The sequence below is a fragment of the Copadichromis virginalis genome, linkage group LG8 (genome assembly GCF_057382275.1).
Source record: "Copadichromis virginalis isolate Kocher_CV1m ecotype Utaka linkage group LG8, C_Virginalis_male_GT1.1, whole genome shotgun sequence".
Taxonomy (NCBI): Eukaryota; Metazoa; Chordata; class Actinopteri; order Cichliformes; family Cichlidae; genus Copadichromis; species Copadichromis virginalis.
Window position 1 is genome coordinate 15,862,656 of NC_140625.1, and position 23,740 is coordinate 15,886,395.

A 23,740-nucleotide genomic window follows, 5' to 3' on the forward strand; every position below is an offset into this window, starting at 1 on the left:
TTTGCAGTTTTTCTCAATCGATTGGAGTCAGTTCTAACCACTCTTCATGCAGTTCTCAAAACAGTTAAGGCATTTTTCATAACAAAGAGTCACACTACAACAATCATTGACATTTCTCAGAACATGAATACTCAGTAAATCCTTTAAGCTCTGTGATGAATGAATAAAAACGTTTCACTTCTGACCTGACATCTAGGCCTAACGTATAGTACAAATTTTTACTTTGAATTTTTTTAAACTTTACAAAACTGATGAAGTGGAGAAAAGCAAAATTCATCATTCATCATATAGTTTCATCGTGAAACCAGTGGTGGTCCTAGCCTGTTTGGCCCCTCCCGGGCCCCTCTTCTGGCGCTCCCCTACCCCCCCCCACACACACATATACATACATAAAACATATTAAGGATTGTACATTGGGCCCCCTTTCCCTGGTGGGTCGCGGAGTGTGGGGGTGCCTACTGGGGTCAGCGGGGGAGCTGGCCCCAGGGAGGGGTCACTTGCCCCTCCCTTGCTTCCCTCCCCATCTCCAGCTGCCTCCCTCTTCCCGCTCCACCACAACCACCCACACATGCAGGACCTTGGAGTAGGGGTATGTCACCAGGGTGCAGAGGAGGCTACCCCCCGTCCCCCCGTCCCCTTCTGGCTGCCTCTGCCTCAAGTTTCTCCTCTTCTTTTCTATTTTTTCTAAACTTAGCACCTGATGACTTTGAACTTTTCTTGTCCATCTTCCATTGGTTTTAATTTTGCACTCCAGTATGAAGACAAATCCCCCATATCGAGGATCGCCACTACTTAACCTAATAGACCTACACCTTAGTTCACATATTTACTTTGTCTAAGGTGTATTTCTGGGATTTCGCACAACCCGGGATTCAAATCATGAATACATAATGGTCTTGGATTTACATCATTATGAATGAAATGTGCTCTATTTGGAAGCAGCCGGCCCCCCTCCCTTTCGACGGGTTGTGTGTGAGACTTTAAATCATCAAACTGTAAATTATACATTTTAAATTGTTATTGATCCCTTTACCCTGAGTCCTAAAGCGTATATTTATTTTCTTACTCTTCTTATATTTATTGTTTGTTTACTTGCACTGCTGTAACTGCAGCTTTGTCATCTCGTCTCTCTATATACTGGACTGTATATAGCAGAGATGACAATAAAGTTTACTTTGACTTCAGCACAGCAGCAAGCAGGCGCACCGAGGGCTCTCGCACTCACTTTTCGTGTATAGAATTTCAAAGAAAAACAATCGTTGTTTTGTTTTTATTTTGCGAGTTGGTTATTAGATGCCGCTCCAGCCAGCCAGAGAATCCCACTGCAGCCCCGCCCTCTCCTCCCTGTGCCACAAGCAGGAGGCGTACCTTGCAAATGGAGGGCGCCCTTACTCCCAGCAAATGGGCGATAGAAAACCGAACAGTGCTTATGCCATCCCCAATATGCGCTGGCTGATGTCGGGGCAGCATGAGTATGAGCAATTTTTTTTTTTTTTTTTTTTGCCGATGCCCGTGATGCCGCCCCGGGCAACTGCCCATGTCGCCCGTATCAAAAACCGCTACTGCATGAAACTATATTTATTAGAAAATATATACAATCTGAAAACCTATAATCAGCTATTGTATAGTGCAGTAAAGTCACACTACATGCATTTAACAACCACTTCATTAGGTACGCCTGTTCCACTGTTCATTACAGTAATCCAAATATCCAATCAGCCTTTGACATCACTAGCAACTCAAAGCATTTAGGCATGTAGACATGGTCAAGACAGCCAGCAGAAGTTCAAACCGTGCATCACAACAAGGAAGAAAGACGACTGAATGTGGCATGGTTGGTGATGTCAGACGGGCTGGTATGAGTATTTCAGACAATGATGATACTGGGATGTTCCCACATAATCATCTCCAGGGTTTACAGGGAATGGTCTGATATGAAATAATGAAAAATACCTTGTTGATGTTGGTTACTGAGTGTGTGCTTGGTGTTCATGTTGTTTTGTTTCTATTACTATTGGAAGATAAAGGTGACAAATTTGTAGCACCTAGATTGTTTTCTATTTAGTCAAAAGTTGGTACAGAATGCCTATAAAGGCATTCGAGCCTTTATATTGCAATATTAGGATACAAGGGAGACTAATTGTTGGGTCTGTGTTTCCACAAGCCCCGCTAGTTTAGAGACATATTCCTCATGAAGAGCTCAAGACATAACAGAACATCTTCAACCGGTTTTTCACTCGCTAACGAGGGAAGTTTTCTGATGAGTCACTGCCGTATAGAGAGACAGAATGATTGCAGACAAGAGTTGAATTCATGGTTTGAATTCTGTTTAAATGTTTCAGTATCAATAATATGACAACGATCTTGATGACCATTTTCTCGGTAAAGAGCTATTTCTTTTTTCAATAGCGGATTTATTTTGCTTTCTTCTGTTAACCTTATTACAGGCACAATAAAATAAAAACCTTTTATCTGATTATCTGACTAGTAACGGATTGCATTTCTATAGCGCCTGGTGGAGGCAAGCTACACCAGTGCTGGTAATGAAAAGGACTTTCTATTGCTTGTAACCTACAGGCCGCCCACTCATCTCCTTGTATGTGTAATAAATAACTCTTAGTGAAAAAAAGCCCCGTGCCCATATTCAGAACTCGGTCCTACTTAAACAATTAAACCTATTTCACTCTCGGATGAGGTATTTTGGTTTTGTGAGGTAGAGCTTTTCTTCATTTTTTTTTTAAAAATGGTAAATGGCCTGTATTTGTATAGCGCTTTACTAGTCCCTAAGGACCCCAAAGCGCTTTACACAACCAGTCATCCACCCATTCACACACTGGCGATGGCAAGCTACATTGAGGCCACAGCCACCCTTACTTTTGGAAGTAATTTTACAACAGGTTCTCATTAGCAGACAATGCTCAATAGACAGAAAATGGCCTTGTTTTACCCACACCGCGGGTCAATAAGATCGGTTCATCCCGGTCAATTACCTCCGAGAGCTCAGGATGCTTGAACTTCCTCCGTCGGGTACCATAAGCGTATAAGCAAAACCCCAGAGAACTTATTATTTTTTTAAAGAAAGAGAGAGAGAGAGAGAGAGAGAGAGAGAGAGAGAGAGAGAGAGAGAGAATATCGATGTTATGTCCCCCCCGAAGGGGTCTAGGCATGCGAGTGAGGGGACCAGTAACAAATGGGTCCAGAAGAGAAAGAAAGGAGAACAGACAGGATTTTTTAGTAAATAAAAAAAGTCTTTATTATAGATAATAAACTTAACATAAAGAGCCAGCAACGCCGTTTTATCAATAACACTTGGAAAAAGGAAAAAGGCTAAGTGTGCAAAACACACAAGCCAACCTCTCTGAGGTAATTACTTTAATAAACTGGTTTTCAAGAGTTTCAGATTATTCAATTAACTGGCCAAAATCTACAGTTCTCCCCATTAACTGCTCCTTCCATAATTCTTCCTCTGCCCCACTGCAGTCCGGAAATATTAAATATTTAGGTCTTAATGTCTCTCCTAAGCTTTCAGACTTAACTAAATTAAACCATATCCCACTTCTAAAGAAAGTAGAAGGCGATCTGACTAGATGGAAATCTTTACCCATATCACTCATGGGAAGGGTCGCCACTATAAAAATGATGATCTTGCCAAAAATAAATTACTTATTTTTGATGATCCCTAACAAACCATCACAAGATTGGTTCAGATCTCTGGATTCACATATTTCCAAATTCCTTTGGAAAGATAAACCCCCGCGTATTAGCTTAAAAACGCTACAAAGAACCAAGGATAGAGGAGGATTAGATCTGCCTAATTTTCACCAATACTTCTTAGCCAACAGGCTTCAGTTCATCTCAGAATGGTTAAAACATACCTTCTTAGTTGAGCCTTGGCTAGATGTTGAACAGGCACTATGCAAGGATCTAGAGATTTCAGACCTACCATTTATTAGCTCAAACATCAAAAGACATGAATGCTTTAAAAGTATCAACATCAGCTTTTCTCTGACAGCATGGTGGGAGTTTCTAAAAATAACGGAGTCTTCATTAATCCCATGCAAACGTACACCTATCTGGAATAACCCTGACATATTACAAAACAATAATATGATTAATTTCCCAGAATGGAGTTGTAAAGGAATTAAATACTTAGAACATATATTAGAGGGAACAGAATTTATTCCATTTGACAGACTAGTTGCACAATATGGGATCAACAAGACAAGATTTTTAGAATATCAACAAATTAAATCCATAGTAAAAAAAAAATTTAACCTCAGTCAAGTTGAATTACAAACACCACTAAGTGCGGCACATTTTCTTACTCTTAAATCCCCCAAATTATTATCTAAAATATACAGAACACTTTCTAAATTAGATGAATCAATATCCCTTCCTATTGCAAAGTGGGAAGCAGATTTATCAGTCAGCTTAGACCAAAACTTCTGGTCTCAGATTTGCTCAAAAACCTTTAAATTAATTAAAAATCCCAGTCTGCAATTAATACAATACAAAATACTACATAGAGTGCACTATACAGGTCATCGGATGTTCAAGATGGGCTTTACATCTTCCAACAACTGCTCACACTGTCAAGGCAATACACCAGACAATTACATCCACGCTCTTTGGTTCTGTCCACCAGTGCAAAAGTTTTGGCGCGAGATATGTGAAGACTTATCAAAGTGTCTGAAATGTAACATTCCAACTTCCCCCTTAGTGTGTTTACTGGGCAGCTTAGATAATGTCACTTCAGAAAAGAATATAGCCCATATGATTTTCACTGCCCTATGCATAGCCAAGAAAACAGTCCTCATGAACTGGAAAAATAAAAATAATCTTAATTCTAACCAATATAGAAATTATCTATTAGATTACATTAGTCTTGACACAGCCTCTGCCACCACATCAGATCAATTGCTCTGGGCTCCTTTTATCAGCTCCATCACCTAGTGGGGGTGGGGGGTCATAGTTTGGTCCCGCCTTCACTGTTGTGATTGGTGTGGGGGTAGGGACAGGCTTAGGGCGTCGGGGGTTCCCCGGAGGCAACTTCCTTGGGGGGCTCAACCCGGGGTAGCAGTCATGTCCGGTTGGGGGCTCTGTTGGCTCTCAGGTGACTGTTCCCTCGCGGCTGCGTGCAGCGGGGCTAGGGGAGGGTCTGTGCTGATGGACGTGGGTTACTGACCTGGTAGCCTGGCTGGCCCTGGGTGGGTCCGGGATGGGCGTGAGGTTCTGGGGGTGCTCCGTCTCTGGGCTGGGGCCCGGGCCGGGCCTTGGGGGCTTGGGTCCTGGTTGGTGTGTTGCCGGGGTTGTGGGCGGGTGGGTGCATGGGGGCCCAGCCCTGGAGCAGGGTGCCGCCGGTGCGTCGAGCCGCCTGGGGGGCTCTTCACCTGGTGGGGGAGATGGTCACATCTTGCAGGAGCTCTCCTCTCTTCAGGAACTCTCTCTGCAGGAGGGGGAGATACAGGAGAGGTGGAGGAAGATCTCAGCCTGGGCGTTTACGGTCTTATGTAGTCTGGAAGATGAGTGGATGGTGGGGTGGGTGCAGTTTTCTCTGTGGTGGGGTTGGGTGGACTGTCCCGGGCTCTGTGGGGCCGGGGGGCGCTGCTGCACTGGGCCCCGGTCTGGTTGGGCCTGGGCCCCCTTTCCCTGGCGGGTCGCGGAGTATGGGAGTGCCTACTGGGGTCAGCGGGGGAGCTGGCCCCAGGGAGGGGTTACCTGCCCCTCCCTTCCTTCCCTCCCCATCTCCAGCTGCCTCCCTCTTCCCGCTCCACCACAACCACCCACACATGTAGGGCCTTGGAGTAGGGGTATGTCACCAGGGTGCAGAGGAGGCTACCCCCCCCCGCCCCGTCCCCTTCTGGCTGCCTCTGCCTCAATTTTATCCCACAACTTAGACATTCACATTATTCACACTCTCATTACACATACATTTAGGATCTTGGGGGTGGGAACAATCACGGAGTCCAAATTACCATCAGGGTGTACACCTCACCCCTGGCGTCGTTGCCCACCTCTCAATTTTAAATACACTTAGACATTAAGGGCTATCAGGAGGGACTATGCGCTTACCTGCTGCTCCTTGGCAGGTAGCTCCATGCCCTCCTGGGTTTTAATTGCACCTTAGAACACACATGCATCAACACTACAATGAGCGGGTGGAGGGAGGTTTGGAGTCTTCTCCCACCCCCGTTCTCTGCGGCCTGCTGGAGCGGGAGGGCTAGGAGAAGTTGGCCGTCCGACTGCGGTCTGGGGCCTCCCTGCTGCTATGGAGTCGGGGTGGTCTGCCTCTCCCCACCGCAGGAAAAAGGGTAACACCACCTGGGTCTGGGTGCAGTTCCCCCCTCCAGGGGCAAGGGTACCTAGACCCGGTTTGTAGAGTACGCTTGGGGAGTGTGATCGTGTGTACAGCGTCTCTTTATGTCTGTCTCCACGTTGGTTGAGTGTGGAGTAAGTGTACATGAGAGCATGAGGGTGGGAAAGAAGGTTTGTGTCTGTGTGTGCCTGTATGTCTGTGTCTATATGTCAGGTTGGGTATCAGACGCCACCTCTCTGGGGACACCTCAGGCCCTCCAAGGTTTGGAGGCCTATCTCCACCCACCACCACTTCCCCTGCCGGTGGCGGACTCCCTCAGGTGTCGGTGCGTTGGTGGTTCTTTGTGTCTGGGGGTGGGTGTCCAGGTACACACCGGCTCACTCCTTGGCGGCCGCTTATCGGGGCCTGGAGCCTGGGGCTCGCTCGGGCCCCTTCGGAGGTGGGGTGCCCCCGGCCTCTCGGCCTGGGGCTCGGTCACTCAGGCGCAGCTGGGGGCCGGCGGAGCTCATGGGCGCGTCACTGCAACTCCCCCTGGCTTCTGCTCCGCGGCTGCTGAGTGAACCCTCATCTGGGACTCTCCTCAGCTCTTACTGGAACAGTGGCGCGGCTGCCCCTCTGTTGGTCTTCCATGGTCTCTTGTGTTCTGGGGGCCTCTGGATGTCTGGAGTTTTGACCTCCTCCATACCCGCTTCACACCCTGGAGGACGGGGCTGTGGCCCCCCCACACTCCCTAGCAGATCGTTACATGGAGAAACCTTTGGAATACAAGCATGCTGATCCACACAGGTGTACACACGGGTGTTCACTGCTCGTAGACCCAAATTACACCTTTCTTGGCCGCTACTTCGAAGCACATCTGTCCTGGGTGCTGCACAACAACATTGAATATTTAGTATTTACTGCTGTTTACACTTAGCTAGATTAATGCGATGGTGTTGTGTTTAGTATGTTGCTTTGTTTTTTTTGCTTGTTTTCTATTTTTCTCTCAACAGGTGATCCAGGAGATTTTTTTTCTCCCCCCCCTTTCTCACTGTCCCTCTCCCCTTCTGTTTTTCCTTTCCTTCCTCTTTCTTTCTTCCTTTCCTATCCCTCACTCATGTCTGTCCCGTCTGTAAAATCTGAAAATAAAATATAATAAATAATAAAAACAAAGATCGACCAAATGGACCAATACGGCAATGCCACGATGATCCATTTGGCAAAGTAAATCCATTGGGTATCCTTGTTGGTCTTCAGACAACAATTCTGATGGCTAAAGAACCAAATGGGACAGGCAAAAAAAAAAAAAAGGAAAAAGGAAAAAGGTTGCAGCAACACAGAACACAACAACCAAACAAACAACTCCACACCAAGAGGAGGCACTTCCAGGGGCCCACAAGCTCACCCTGCCGCTAGCAGCAGCTAGCTTTACTGCTTACGAGGCCGACAAGCCCACACTACTCACGTGAAGAAGCTACTCTCCCCACTGCTCCTACAACTATACACCATAGGTAGGACAATCACACACCTAACACTCAAAGCGGAGACACCAGAGAACGCCACTCTCCCACATCCCCAGCTTATATAACCTCAGAGAGGTGATTGCTGACTGGGCCCAGGCGGTAAATGAGGCCAATGAGCAGCAGCTGTGTCCTGGGGAGAGAGAGAGCAAGAGAGAGACAGAGGGTGGAGCAAGAGAGGAGGAGGCGGAGAAAAACACCACGCCCACACAAGGGCAGGTTCAGGAGGCCCAGCTAGGGCCGTAACAATCGATCAAACTTTTCTACAACACGTTATACCACTCCAGGTCGGGAGAGGCTATATAGCATGGACCGGTCGGATGACTACGCCGGATGGAAGCATGACCGGAAGCGTGGCAGGGACTTTCCCTTTGACCTTCATCCTGCTCCATGATCAACCCTTAAATGTTTCCTCAATATTGCTGTAATGTAACGATGAAGTTAGTTTTTTAAGATCAGACAGGGGTCCGGTCCCAAAACATTCCTTACTCACCGAATTAGCATCTGTGGCACAAATAAGCTTCAGGGACTGACTTGTTTTTTAGAACCGACCTTTTAGAGGCCTTTGACAATTGGATGTTGGCTTAATTTTTACCCAAAGAGAAATTTGACCCTCACAAACTAATATCAGAAAAACAAAAAAATTATACTGTTTAGGTGTGGTAATCACTTACATCAACTTTGATGGGTTTATTTCTCAGCCATTTATTCTGAAAAGAATAAATGCGGTTGTCCGTTTTTCGCATCTCCGACTGTAATAATATCGCTTAGAGAGTGGTTATTTGTTTGCTTTATGGGCGACGGGCGTCTGACTCCTTCTTGCTAATGAGAAAACCCGCTTCCCTGTTGTAAAAGCAGCTCTAAAAAAAGAAAACTCTTTCCCACGGGGGTGGGGGGGAATTGCTTTAATAAAGTTATTTGAGTTCTGAATATGTGTGCGGTGCTTCTTTTTCACTAAGGGTTATTTTACATGTACAAGGAGATGAGGCCTGTATGAAATTCTTTGCTAGGTTACAAGCATTAAGAAATACTAATATTAATTAGAGGGGTTGTTGACTCCTTCTTGATGTGTGCAAAAAAAGCCGTTTTCTTTTAGGGTTTCTGTGTTTTTCTGTCTATTGAGCTTTTTCTGCTACGAGAAAACCTGTTGTAAAAGTAGCTCAAAAGAAAAAAAACTCTTTGCTTTGGTCTGAGGAGTGGCTGCACAAAACCAAAATACCTCATCAGGGTGTTTTAATTGTTTAAGTAGGACCGAATTCTGAATATGTGCGCAGTGCTTTTTTTCCACTAAGGGTTTTTTTTACACGTACAAGGAGTTGCGGCCTTTATGAAATTCTTTGCTAGGTTACAAGCAATAGAAAGTCCTTCTTTTCATTACCAGCACTGGTGTAGCTTGCCTCCACCAGGCGCTATATAAATGCAATCCATTACAGGTCAGATAATCTTAAAGTTTTTTATTTTATTGCGTCTGTAATAAGAAAGTAAAAATACATCTAAAGCCGCTATTGTAAAAAGAAATAGCTCTCAGTCTTTACCAAGAAAATGGTTATCAAGATCTTTGTCATATTATTGATGCAATTAGTGAAACATTTAAATAGAATTCAAACTATGAGTTCAACTCTTTTCTGTTAAAAACTAACTGCTGCGATCATTCTGTCTCCCTATAGAACATGATCTCCACTGACTCATCAGAAATCTGCTGTGTTACCCCCCCTGAACTTTCCATGCCCCTGGAATGACCCTCCTCTGATCAGAATTATCCCTCAACCATCCTCCCTCCACCGACCCCTCCCTCTCTGGACAAAACATCAATTTTTTTCCCCGCTGGATCCGATTAGTCACACATCTGGAATCGATTAGACACTTCCGGAGTACTTCCGGTAAGGTCAAAAGGTCGAGGTCAATCAAACTCGCATTCTTGAGTGACACAAGCCATAGTGTTATTTTTTTGATATTCATAGATTTTATCAGGCTCATCTAACTTATATTTATAGTGATATTTACTAAGCCTCTGAATTACTTTTTAGAGTGTATGGAACTTGGCCTTCAATTTGAAGATGGTACTGGGGCTCACTCAAAATAGTTTAGTTATGTGGAAAACTTTGAGGTTGCACTAAAGCACCAAAGCTCTATCCAGATCACTCAAATGTGGCCTGCTTGGAGCAGACACCAGCAGACCGTTCCAGCTATAAAAATGCTTTCCCCCACTATAAGATTTTTTACCAAGAAGAACTGTTACAACAAAGGGATAATCAACCAAACACAAATTTCCTTACTTGTTTAATGTTTGTTTTATCTTTACAGTTAATGTACAACAACAAATATGAGCTTTGTTATTCTGTTTGGGATTCATTTCCATCAGTTCCCAGTTCCAGATCGGTCTCTGCATTTTCATTCATCATCTATGGATATTTCCTCTTGAAAAACCCAGCCTAGGAGTGCAAGGGGAAAAAATGAAAGTGCAGAGATCATTCATTAGACTTACATTCAAAATTAAAGCAAATAACTACATGAGTAAATATAAACTCTTGAACTTTGTTTAAAAAATTAGACATACTCTCTAAAAACCTTTCACAGCTGTGTGATGAGTTGAGAAAGTGTAAGAAGAGTCTTTCACCTTATACAGGCCAGCAGTGAGTAAAGCCAGAAAAGCCAACCCTCCCAGGGATCCTCCTATAATCTCTTTGGTGAAATTTGTCTGAGGATACACTTCTACCTCGACTATAATCTGAGAGATAAGGTAACAGAATGTGAATGATATTCAAGCTCTTGTGTAACTCAAACGAGAGAAAGTAATGCTAAATCACCTTGCGAACAGGAGGATTGTTGTTAGACACTGTTGAAAAGTAGATGTACTGGCTTTGGTCATAATCCACAGTGGCTGTACTGGTCAAGAGGAATTTGGCAGATTGAAGTCCAATCTTAGAAAAAATGAAATGAGTTAAGCCTAAATTAGGTATTATTTGATTTAACTGTAAAATGGTTATATCTGAAGATTTAATGAAGGTACTCATACATACTCAGGAAAAGTATTAATGAAACAATTTTAAAAAACTATTCTTTAATTACCTGCTCTATCCATCCTGAACTGAGATTGCCAGAGATTTCGTATGTCCTACTCTGCAGTCTTCCCATGAAGGTGTTGCACTTGAACACTCTGCACATGGCTACAGAGCAGTCCTGTGGGTGATTTAAAGAAGACTGAATGAAACAAATCTTGTATTCAGTACAATGTTGTGTTTTGAATCAGTACCATGGTTCAGTTTTAACAGGTAGGTAGCAAAAGTACAGACGGATACTTACCACCACTTTATCCTTTTGTATCTGTGGAACAAAATCTTTGACACTTGGTTCTTCATCATTTTCTGTCTGACAGTCTACAATCTGAAATACATTTAAAATAGCGTCAGGGTGATTGGTCCTGTTTTTACCTCATTCACCCATCACACAGCTAAATCTGACCCATTTTTAGATCTTCTGACACATATATTACCTGTAGGCTGCTCAATACCCAAATCTCTTTTTCACCAAGCTTCACTGGAACCTTGATCACCACAGTGAAATTAAACGCTCTGATATCATTTGTAACCTAAAACATGGGGAGTAAAGAAAAAGCAGTCAAACACTATTATGGTTAAGTCTAATTCACACAATCATATTTATTATATTTTATTACATTTTACCTTGATTAATTGTTGGACTGGTATCTGCAAATTATCCATCCCAAAAGTGAAATTGCTGTAACTGAAGGAGCTAAACAGATATATTTTAAACATTAAATACATACTGTGTAAAACAAAATGTGTAATTCATCTTATAATGAACAGAACAACACATACTTTTCAAATGTCATGAAAATGCTGTATTTCACATCAATCCATTTATTTTTGTAGATTTCACTCGTTGTAGCGTTCTCCTGATTTCCACTGAAAGACAGAAGTGAAATGATTTGTACTGTGTCTGTGGGGTTATTGCTTAAATGAGAAGCACCTGTGCTAAATGAACAGTACCTGGTGGCATTAGCAGTGATAAAGATCTTCCTCTCTAGTTGAGTGTTTGTTTCGATACCATATGAGACAATGAAGAAAGCCTTGATTGAATTGAAGAAGAGAGATCAGAGTGATTGCTCATTTTGTTAAACTGTGTAGAAGTTAACAGACAAAATCATACCGCAATAACAAACCTTAGTTTTGCTCTTGAAAATTGGCTTGTCAATAGTACAGTCTGTCCTTCCTCGGGATAAACCATCTTCACTGTCCAAAGAGTTGCACTCAATTCTTCCCTTTATTAGAAAATAAAATGACTGCCGGATGCACTGGGTGAGCAGCAAATCAATGATGAACTTGATCCTGACACATTACCTGCTGAATGGTGAACTTCCTGTAAGAGAGTCCAGCTGGGTACGTGAAAATAGCTCGACTGTTGTAGGAGTTTTCTCCTCTGTTCTCCACTGTGACTGTGACATTCAAAAGCTCATCGATGCCCACTTTAACCTCTGAGGATCTAACAGGAATAAAGGAAGAAGAAAACAAGACTGCACTGTGATGCTGAACTTGTAGGAGGCTAAATATAGTATAGCTTTGTGTTGAATTCTAACATATTAATAGTGGCTGTGTGGAAGCTCGCTATATCATTTTAATTTGCTGTCATTTCCTGGTGATCATAAAACACAAAAAATAACTGATGATGCATTATGAAAAAAGCTGTTACCATCCATTGATTTTCGGACACTTATCCAGGTTTGGATCATGGAGGCCTCTGTCTAGAAATGCCCTGGGTTCTTTCTCTCAGCCAGCTCCTTTAGCTCATCCAGTGGGAAATCAAAGCATTCCCAGGCCAATAAGAGATCTTGAGTAATCTAGTAATCAGAATGGATGTCTCTAGGTGTCCTAGTCAGATGCTGACCCACCTCAACTGTTTCCTGGTGATGGGTGGGAAATAGGTTTTTTTGCTACAACAGACCAATACAGCATCCAGCATAGTTGGAGCATACCCTTCAGCATTAGTTGGTTAGTCCCCAGGAGAGGCATCTTCAACTACCTCATACAGGGACTTCATGGAAGCTGGATACACTGACAATCAAGACATGTTTTCAAACCCAATGGTGTAGGAAAGCAACCCTCTAGCTGGGAAAACAAAACCACGGTCATACAAGTATACCCAGCCTTGCTCGTTGCCTTTCACTGATTTCATGTTTCTTAATTACTGTCAATAAACCAACATCTCAATGATTTGAGCTATGTTTCTGTCTGTCATGGTTTGTGGGAGCATTGTGCTGGATGTTTCTGGATGGCTCTTCGGTTACGCCCTCTGGCAGGGCCACCAGCGTCGCACCTGAATTTCATCAACAGGCAGTCATAAGAGGACTACTTCAGGCAGCATGGTCTGCTGCTCCGTTCAGCCATTCTCAGTGGTCCTACCTGCCTGCCCTGCACACTGGATAACAGTCTTTGTAACTTCATCCCTCTAGATTCTCTCACAAACGTTTACCCTTCAAGCTCCGCGGTCTGGCTCGGACAGTAAACACGCAGCATCATTATCCTGCTTTGCTCTCTCTCCTCTGCTTCCCCACAGTTAAGTAATTGTTTCCTCTTCTGTTTCAGTTTTCCCACGGTCTCAATAATGCATTTTCTCCACACTCACCTCCATTTTTGCTCCTGTTTCCTCAGGCCTGAGTTTAACTTTCACTTTCAGAGTTTGCTATTGTTTTCTCACAAAAGAAATAAAATGTATATAGTTCAGTGCTAAATTTGTGCTGAGTCTGCTTCTGGGTCCAGTATTCATGACCCTGTCTAAGGTTTAGAGAACCTCAATGCCTTCTTGGGGATTGGTATAATTTTGAAATAAATATTCTCTGCCATTGTTGGGTTTGTTTCTTTAATTTTAATATGTGGTGGTGATCTCTCAATCACATACTACCACCAGTGTGTGTGTGTGTGTGCTGTCATTGTTTGTCTCTTTTATTAGAATAAAATGATGGAGACTAAATACCAAACTGTCCCAAAATATCTATGTGCTTCAAACTTCATGATAAGTTTAAGTGTACATGTTATGAAACCTAACAAGTGACTAAAAACACAAGCAAAGCTAAACAAAGTTTTGTAATTCTGCCTCACCTGGTGAAGTTGAAATCCACTTTCAGGTTATCAACACATTTGTTGTCAGTTCCACAGTTGATCTCAAACCCTAACTGTGGAAGAGAGTGTGATGTCAAAAACATTTATATTACACATTATTCACAGAATAAATGTAAACGTTTTACAGATGAATCCAGCAAACAATTTGTGTGTTCTACCCAATGCCGGGTGTAAGATAAAGTAAAAAGTAGCCTTCTATTTTTCAGCAATGCAGTAATGTAATGTGTTACGGTACTGAATTCAGTAATTACACTTCAGTTACAATTATATTGTTACTAGTGTTGCAAAGTTTCCTTTAGTTATCTGCTGGTTGGTTGGATAAAAATGGAAAAAATATCTAATAAAATAGTGTTTTCTTGTGTGCACTTGGGCTAAAATTAGCCCATTCCAGGTTGTGTGCAGGAGGAGGGAAATAGTTGAGTGATCTACAGTAGAAATATGGACATTACTTTTATTTTTTATTGCACAAGAGGAGAAGACTGCAATGGTAAAACGCAAACTGCATCCAGGACAGAAACAGCAGCTGTTTGCACAGCTAACACTAATTGGATAATTGGAAGCATCTTTGCAGACAGCATGCTAGCAAAAAAACTAGCCAACAGAGGAACGTTAAAGCTGAGCATATGCAGACCCCAGCCCAGCTGCCAGAGCCCAGTCAGGTAAGAAAGGCAGTGATTAGCAGTCGAGCTTGAAGCCTCCATTTCTATTCATTAATGTTTCTGAAGGAGAATCACTGTTACAACCATTTCAAAATCTCTTGTGTTTATATGTAAACACTAAAGGAAAGATCATATGTGTTTTCTCATTGGGATAGGGATTGCATTGGCATGTCAGACTGTAGCCTAAGATTTATATTATTAACTTATAATTATGAGACAATGCATTTTGGGTCATTTCATGGAGTAACAAGAAAATAATGTAATGATCAGTGTAATAAACTCCTTTAGTAATTTTGTAGCATATTGGATTACTAACGATTAATTTCTAATACACAACGTTTTTAGAGTAATGACCCCAAATATGTAGCTGTGCCTGCTGTTGGTACTGGGAATAAAGTTCCTAATAATATTCTAGTACTAATTTCAACTAGAAATCTCTCCAGAATGTATGGCCTCAGCGCAAGACTGCCCTCAGATATCTGATTAATAAAGTACCTATAAAGGTTACTTACAGGATGAATGGTTGCTGTTTGAGCCTGCTGGGCAAGGCTTGGTCTGAGATTTGTGTTTGAGGGCAAACCATCAAACTTGAATTTGAGCTCATTGGAAAGTGAATTGAGAGCATCTTCTGGACAGGCCTGCAAGAAGAGATGAGTGCTGAGTTTAGATTCAGTGTTGGATGACTCTTAAAAACAAAATGGAAATCAAAATATATTGTTACACCAAGGTGAACTTTCTCTGATGTTGTTATTTGGTTTTACCTCAACAAGGAACTTCACAGTTGAGCATTTTTTTCTTATTAAGTCCACAGTAAGTGATCCTGACTGCTCTCGTTTCCCACCAACATATGCCCGGTTGCTTGGAGGTTTGCGAGTGGCATCCAGTGTTAAAGTGTAATTAATCCTTGCTTGAGCTGGAATAAATCAGTGTTTGATTTCAATGCTGCAATTTACATACATTTAGAAAACATTAAATTGCTGGGCAGTGGCTTTGTAGTTCAGAAAAACCAAGAATGATGAACCTGTGTTGACTGTAGACACTCTGCTCATGGTAAAGCAAATTTCAGCTGTGTTCTGCAGTGGTTTTGAGCAGTCTACATTCTGAGTAGGGATTTGGATTGGGCTGAATGACACCTCAGCTTCAACCATTACTATGGGTCTTGATCTAGAAAGTAGGAAAACACATGTGAACAAGATTTGACTTTTTGTTCTGACCTGAATTAGTAACAAGACTTCAATCTAATCTTTCCTTTGCCCTAACATTTCATATGAACAACTACAGCTCAAACATTTTGAGACATTTAACACCTAATAGTCCTGAAACCTTTTAAATGATAGATGATGATTTATGGAATAATGAATTATAAATCAGGAATGCTTTTTAATGGAATATCTATGTAGGTGTACATCAACATAGACCTATTTCCCATCACCATCACTCTTGTGTGCCAGTGGTGTAACTTCACAGTATTAATGGGTGGAGTAAATGATACCTATTTGATAATGTCAGCAGTGCTGAAACACATGGTATTGTATGAAAACATTTTTTATATTGCATGCATTTCCATTTCTGTATGAACAAAGTTACCGTTTCACACATTTACTGCTTTTTTTAAATCAGCAGAGCATTTTTCATCATGTGGTAAAATAATTTGAAAAAAATGTCTAATCCCTTTGACTCCATAAACTTTTTGCCATGATCCTGTGTTTATGTATTTGGACATTTTGATTCTATCTTATTTAACATTCTACAGTTCAGTTTACGTTCCTGGTTTTGGCTCTTTTAGTGTTGTTTCTGCTTTGTGTAATATTTGTATTTTGTGGTCTTTGTTTTGTCGTCTAGCCTTTAGGTACCTCTTACCATGTTTGTTTATCTCTTGTCCCTGTGTTTTATGTTCCCTCCTGTTACCCTGGTCTGTTGTGTCCCCTTGTCAGGTTACTCCCAATCCTAATGTCAAGTTCATGCATCTTAGTCTGTTTCTCAGTGTTGTTACTTCCTCTTTTATTTTGACAGTCTCTTGTCCTGTATACTTCTCATGTGCTGGTAGTGTGTAAGTAGTTTCAGCTGTTCTTCCACCTGTTGCGCATCCTCTCATAATCGCACGTATTTAAGTCCTCAGTCTCCCTTCGATCTTTGTCATGTCATCTCCGTCTGCTGTGTTTGCTCTTTTCTTTTCTTTTGTTCCATGTTCACTCCTAGTCGTTAATTCCAAGTTTCTTAGTCCTAGCTTCCAGTTTATCCTTTGTTTGTTTCTAATGCTTCTAGACAACAGTTTTACCCTCAATCTGTATTTCTTGAAAAATCATAAATCCCTTATAATGAATGACTCAATCATTTATGATGAATTTATTGATATGTAACCTATATGCAGTTCTTATTATGGTGACCTTTCAAATTTACCTAAGATTTGACAGGTAGTGCATTTGTTAAGATTGCAAATTAACAACAATGGTGGAATTACCACAGATAACTATAATGTATGACTGGACTATCTGGACTGTGACTTACCTCAGTAAAACAACTCTACCCTTTGAACCCACCGCTAAGTCAGGCAGTTCATCACCACTCTGGTCAAAAGACGACTGACTGATTGACAGGCCAAAGAACTTCAGTCCTGACTGGACCTCAGAGCCAGTTATTTTCTGTGTATATGAAAACATTTTAATTAATTAAGCTGCAGATTGTATATTGATAAATACGTTTAGTCATCTTTTTGAATTCCTCGATGTTGTGTACCTGTGAGTAAGTAGGACTGATTCTTCCTCCTCCTTCACTGTGGAATATGTAGATGCTGCCTTCACTATTATTCTCCAAAGGTGCTCCAACTGCCAAATCCCTGAATCCATCTGAGTTTAGATCAGGCAGCACAGCAAGAGAAGAGCCGAACCTTCCTTTGACAGCTGCACGTCCTCTTAGTATTAACGGATCATCAAAATTACACTCCACAAACTAAAAGCAGGAGAGTGAATATTATATGATCATTAGGGAAGTTGACAAATAAACTAATTCATTTAATTGAAGTGGATAAAACTTTGATTTACCAAAACAGTTAGTCTGCAAACATAAACTCTTCCCTCTCTATCAGGCTCCATGTACATTGGGGCTGATATGAAGATCAGATCAGTGATATCATCGTCATTTATGTCCATGGTACACACCTCTGCCCCGAAATATTCACCAGTCTGATACTGTGTAAGAAACACATTATTGATGAAAATAGTCGCATAAAGCCAAATGACAACAATTTGTATTTAAGAAAGTATTTACTACCAGTTAATAATCCCAGTCAGTTTTGTCTTGCTGTAAGTACATACCTGTGATGCCAATGGCTCAATCTTTTGGTTTTCAAAGCTTTCTCTATTAACAGCGACCACAGCTCCTCTGTGTTTATATCTTGGAGCACCAACAATTGTCAGGGAACCACTTTGGGTTTTAGCAGTTGCCATGGAGTAACCTAGAATTTAGGTAGGCAAAAAGAGAAGATAGATATAAAATCTGATATATGTATTTGTGTGAAAGAATTACAGCAGAGCTGTGTATATACATGATCACATGTGTATGAGTTAGATTGTTAAAGCTGTAATATTCTTACCAAGATAACTGTCAGGCTCCAAAGACACATCCTCATATGTTTTCAGCTTCTCCCCTCCAGTTGTGTATTGCACGTAGCCTCCCTTCCACTGGTTTGCACCAACAATAGACATCTGAATTCCCTACAGTGCAGACAGGAAATACATTTTATATACAATTTATTTTACCTTTAAAATCTGGACTCTTGTTTTTATAAAAAGTGTTTGAATCTCTCTTTCTATGACTAGACTGTCTGGTGAGTTTCAGGTAGTTTTAATTACCTCGGGCACAATAACTGCACTGAATCCCTCTTGAGACATTTCCATTTTCAGAGAGACTCCACCGGTTTGAGATCCTGTAAAAATATAAAATATAAAAAGGTTTATTGATAGACACAACACAACGCATTACACTAGTAATTTAGTGTAATGATATCTGTTTATTATAAAGGTGCCTCAATAGTTATTTTTCATTTCACTAATGCTTCGACCTTTAGCCTCAAGCGATGATACAATAATGCAATGTAACATTTACAGAAATTTTATCAAAGCTTGCTAAATGTTAAATATATAACTTACCTTCAATGGAAAAAATTTTGTCCTGCAAACTCTGCCGGATTATTTCAAGTGCGTTGAAGTTCTGCACTTGAAACACGTGATTGTCTGAGGGAGACGATGCAATGGTGCGTAGTTCTTTTTTTGCTTCAGTCAGAATAAATGCATTCCCCACCTAGGGTTGTTTAAAACATGTGTTTACATTTAATGCAAAATTATTTATCTGATTTTATTAAAACTTTAATGCAGTTTAATACAAAGATTAATACGGTCTGTTTAATACAGACATTAATACAATATCCATTATTAATTTAGCTTTTTTATTTATTGAAATTTGAGCATGGTACTGTAATTAGATACCACTCCTGCATATTCAATGATCAGCTGTAAATGCTGGGAGTGTAAATGCAGCTCCTCGTCCAGTTCAATTCAGTTTAATTTTATTTATACAGCGCCAAATCATAACAGCCATCGCCTCAAGGCGCTTTATATTGTAAGGAAGACCCTACAATAATACATACAGAGAAAAAACCAACACACATATGACCCCTGATGAGCAAGCACTTTGGGAAGGAAAAACTCCCTTTTAACAGGAAGAAACCTCCAGCAGAGCCAGGTTAAAGAGGGACGGCTATCTGCCATGCAGATGCAGAGAGGTCTATTAACACATAGTGAGTGAGAAAGGTGACTGAAAAAGAAATAATCAATGCATCATGGGAATCCCCAGCAGCCTACATCTATTGCAGCATAACTAAGGGAGGATTCGGGGTCACCTGATTCAGCCCTAACTTTATGCTTTAGCAAAAAGGAAAGTTTTAAGCCTAATCTTGAAAGTAGAGATAGTGTCTGTCTCTCGAATCCAAACTGGAAGCTGATTCCACAGAAGAGGGGCCTGAAAACTGAAGGCTCTCCCTCCTATTCTACTTTTAAATAATATAGGAACAACAAGTAGGCCTGCAGTGCAAGAGCAAAGTTCTCCAATGGGGTGATATGGTACTATAAGGTCATTAAGATAAGATGGAGCCTGATTATTTAAGACCTTGTTTGTGAGGAGCAGGATTTTGAGTTTAATCCTGGCTATTGTTAACATTAACTATTATTAATGTTAATTTCTCCAATAGAGGAGAAATTAACATTAACAATAGTGTGAAAACAGTGTGATGGTATGGCCCGGGTTTCCATGGTTTCTGTGCAGGTGGCTCATTACTTTGCTCCATATACTGTAGGAACATGTGACTGTAGTCTAATAAATAACCAAAACACATTATTAGTATAAATTTCAACATTATGCAGGTTTAAATAATGGAGGTACTTACCCCAATCACAAATCGAACAATGTTTTGATTCCCTGCTAGCTGTGTTGCATTTTCCAGGTCATACCGGTCATTAGATTGTCCATCAGTAATTACTATCAAGACTTTCTTCACATCTGGTCTGGAACCTCTTTGTGGTGTGAAAACATTGTTTCTGTCAAATTAAAAATAAACAAATCTAATTTCAACATAAAACATGTTTTTACAGTGCACATTTTGATCATAGAGTAAATTGCATGAATGATTATTATTTTGCATGCATCCATTTGTTTTGTATAATCGCTCATGGACATTTTAGTATTTTGAAAATCTAGTTAATGCAAATTCTTCTTTTAAAACTCTTGCATCAGTCAATACAGTTTTTAGTGTGGTCAGTCTCAAAAAGAAAATCATCTGCACAGGAAGTCTGTCCAGATGATTTAACTGTAGAGCTTCAGTAATATCATTGCAACCCTTACACAACATGTCTGATGGCCTTAGCTGTGTAAGTTGATCCCTCCAACTGTGTGATTCCATCGATTTCAGTCTTTAGTGATCCAGATGAGGAAAATTTCTTGAAATAAAAATGAACCCGAGGTAAGGAGGAAAACTGGGAAACAGAAAACTGAAGAAAGGGAGAAACAATATAAAAAAAATATAAAATAGCCTTTTTTTATGGAGATAAATGAAAAGCAGGTGAAACTATTTGTGTCTGTAATACGATATAACTGAAAGGTAGTACAGTGTCTTACCTGTGCATCAACTGACAGAAATGCCTGGATTAGATCTTCCACAAACTTCATCATTGTTTGAAAATCAGGGACAGATACGCTGCCTGAACCATCCAACAGAAAAGCAATGTCTACTTGTGTCGGGCACACTATCAAAGAGATGAATTGAAATTGATTATTTTAGGTGAATTTTAACATTTTAGCAAATCTACTATGAATACCCACATATTTAGACAATTAGTCATTTAAAAGAAGAAAGAAAAGAAGAAATTAAGATTAAGAGATTAAATTAGTTTAAACAAGTCTTAAAACTGCTTACAGAAGCCTAAATTTGTTATTAAACTAATTTAGTTATTTGTAGCCTTGATTTTTGCATTCAGTTCTAATTACTTTAATTTTCTTCCTGTATTACAGTCATAAAAACAATGGTTTGTGTAGGGAAGAGGAAAATGGTGGAGATTTGGACAATACTTTTATTTTTATTTTTTTTATTTTTTTTATTTTTTTGACCATGAAGGGACACGAGCATGATGGTAACATGGAAACCCCATCCAGGACATAAACAGCTGCATTAAACTGCTAACACAACATCAGATGTTTGCAAACATCTGTACAGACAGCATGCTAACACAACGCTTTGAATCAACCCAGAATGATGTTAAAGCTGAGTGTATAGAGCATGTGTTCAAACTTACAACACTAAAAGAAAGACCCTCTGTACTGTATGTTCTTGTTACGGTTGGAATTTGTGTTACTGTGAGCGACAATAGCCTCATGTTTACGTTGTTCTTATGTAACAGGAATACACCATAATGTAACACACAGCAACACAAATTATTTTCTCCAGGAAAACCATAATACATTACTTATTTACATACAGAGCTTTAAAGAAGTCGTAAGTAGCTTTAGAGGGAAGTAAACTTCTCTGTCTCCTTTTATTTTTTTCCCCCAAAGATCTTGTGTGTATGTACTAGTCTTCTTGCATTTTGTCATGCATTGCATAACCCAAACAACCAGGCTTAGTTTCATTTTTGTAATGAATTTGAAATCAAAGGGTGTTTTTGTATTTGTTTTTCAAATAACACTTTCATTTTACATGCAGATATGGTTATTTCATTTTGAATAATTGAAGAGACCATCTCAAAAAAATTCTGATCATTAGAATTAAATACATTTTTATGCTGTAGATTTAATCTTGGCTAGCTCAAATTTTACCATCATTTGTTTCAGTGTTGATGGATTCAGGTCAAATTAGTCTAGAAAAGCTCTTTGGATAAAACTATAATACAATGAATCCAAACAGACAATCTGAAATAAGGCTTAGACGGGAAAACTGTAAACAAACAAAAAAATAATCAACAAATCATACAACTTATACTTATATTCATCTATGAGTAATCACATCTCACACAAACATAATTTTCTATTTACTGTTTCTGATTAACCCTTAATTGCTGGAATATATAAGAGAAGTCTTGAGACAGTTTCAGTTGATTTGAGATTATACAAGGACAAATATAAATGATTGTAAGACTATGTTCAAGTAAAAATGCAAGGGATTTTTATTAAGGAGGCACCGGGACTCTAATTATTAAGGGCACATTTTCACAAACTCCATTTATTGTTACCGTCTGGAGAAGAAGGTACAGGTGGTCCAAATGTATTAGATCGATCCATGTGAAAACACACACCGTTGTACATGGTGATACTTTTGCAGTCCCTTGGAATTGTTGGACCACACACCTGAGAGGAGACAAAGTCAAGTTCCCATAAAGTCCCATAAACATCGGTTCAATCCTTATAAAATCAACCAAAACTGAAAAAAAAAAATCTCGCACGATCCAGCAGAATATGTAGATTTTAAAAAATAACTTCAGTCTATTTAAAGCCATTCAAATGTGTCCCATAATGCTATTAAAAAAAATCCATGTTAGAGGCCACCAAAGTATCTGGGGTGTGTAAAGACTTTTAGCGCATACATGTTTTTCAATAACAATTTTGCATTGACTTCTACTTCATTGAATATGCTGAAGTTATTGTAAACCCTGATTCTGTGAAGGACAGGTGGGAGGCACACTGGTTTTTATGGGATGACCTTCATGCAACAATAACAAGACATTTAAGGATAGAGGAAGTTGATCCTCAGTGCTTTTAACAAAGTTCTCATAGTGTCTGCAGTTCAGTAACTCACCACAGTGTTTTGGTTCGTGGGATCACTTTTCATTGTCAGACCAAGAGACATGTTGACTGCAAAATCTGGTGCTGTATTGAAAGCATTCAATATTTTTTTTAAAAATACTAATAAAAGGCAATTGAAAGGAAAAAAACAAGACTTAAATCGATGACTGCAAAGAACCATGACTGAAACACTTCCCCATTTGATATGACAAGTGTTAGACATCGAAACTTCTCTCCACTGTGAACCAGGATGTATAACAGGCAGCTTTAATATCAATGCAAATAGGATTCAGTTTCACTATTGCTTCATTTTAAAGTTTTAAATAATTACAAAAGAAACATTGTAACAATAACATTATTAATAACATTGACTTCTTTGCTTATTTTACTTCATCAAGTTTCAGTGTTACTTACTAAGATATTTACTTATTGTGATTTGAGTTAAACAAGTTTCTGTGCTAGCGTCTGTGGGGAATTTCTTTGATGTCAACATGGTTTCTGTCAGAGTTTCATCACATTTGGTTACCTACCATCAATTTGGATATTTTGGCAGTTTGGGGAAGATGTGGTGCAGCTATATACTTTTCCTCTTCCATTTTGTGAATACTGTTCAAGGGGAGCACTGACGAGCAAACTGAGGAAATAAATTCAGACAATGATGAAGTCTAGAGTGCAAACTGTGGTTAAATAAACCCCATATGTTTCCTGTTAAGAAGTATTATATCCTTGTTAGTTTATTACCCTGGGCCTTAACAGAAATGATTGTTAAACCTGCAGTTATAGATCGACATAACAATGTATGAT

The 23,740-nt window shown here is 40.1% G+C and overlaps 1 protein-coding gene across 1 annotated transcript; it reads right to left on the reverse strand.

The window, feature by feature from the left end:
• Positions 1–10,112: 10,112 nt before the first annotated feature.
• LOC146703050 (integrin alpha-M-like) lies at positions 10,113–23,001 on the reverse strand. Its single transcript, XM_085466153.1, has 27 exons — positions 22,950–23,001; positions 22,387–22,501; positions 20,780–20,907; positions 20,507–20,652; positions 20,052–20,202; positions 18,760–18,910; positions 18,463–18,536; positions 18,204–18,324; positions 17,926–18,065; positions 17,653–17,799; positions 17,348–17,560; positions 17,120–17,253; positions 15,633–15,775; positions 15,373–15,524; positions 15,124–15,249; positions 13,932–14,005; positions 12,177–12,318; positions 11,999–12,097; positions 11,826–11,905; positions 11,655–11,741; positions 11,499–11,568; positions 11,309–11,404; positions 11,119–11,199; positions 10,885–10,995; positions 10,623–10,736; positions 10,433–10,543; positions 10,113–10,247 (listed from the first exon to the last, which is right to left on the reverse strand). The coding sequence occupies exons 1-27, from the start codon at positions 22,998–23,000 to the stop codon at positions 10,218–10,220; spliced, it is 3,087 nt and encodes a 1,028-aa protein (XP_085322279.1). The 5' UTR covers position 23,001; the 3' UTR covers positions 10,113–10,217.
• Between the last annotated feature and the right edge of the window lie 739 nt (positions 23,002–23,740).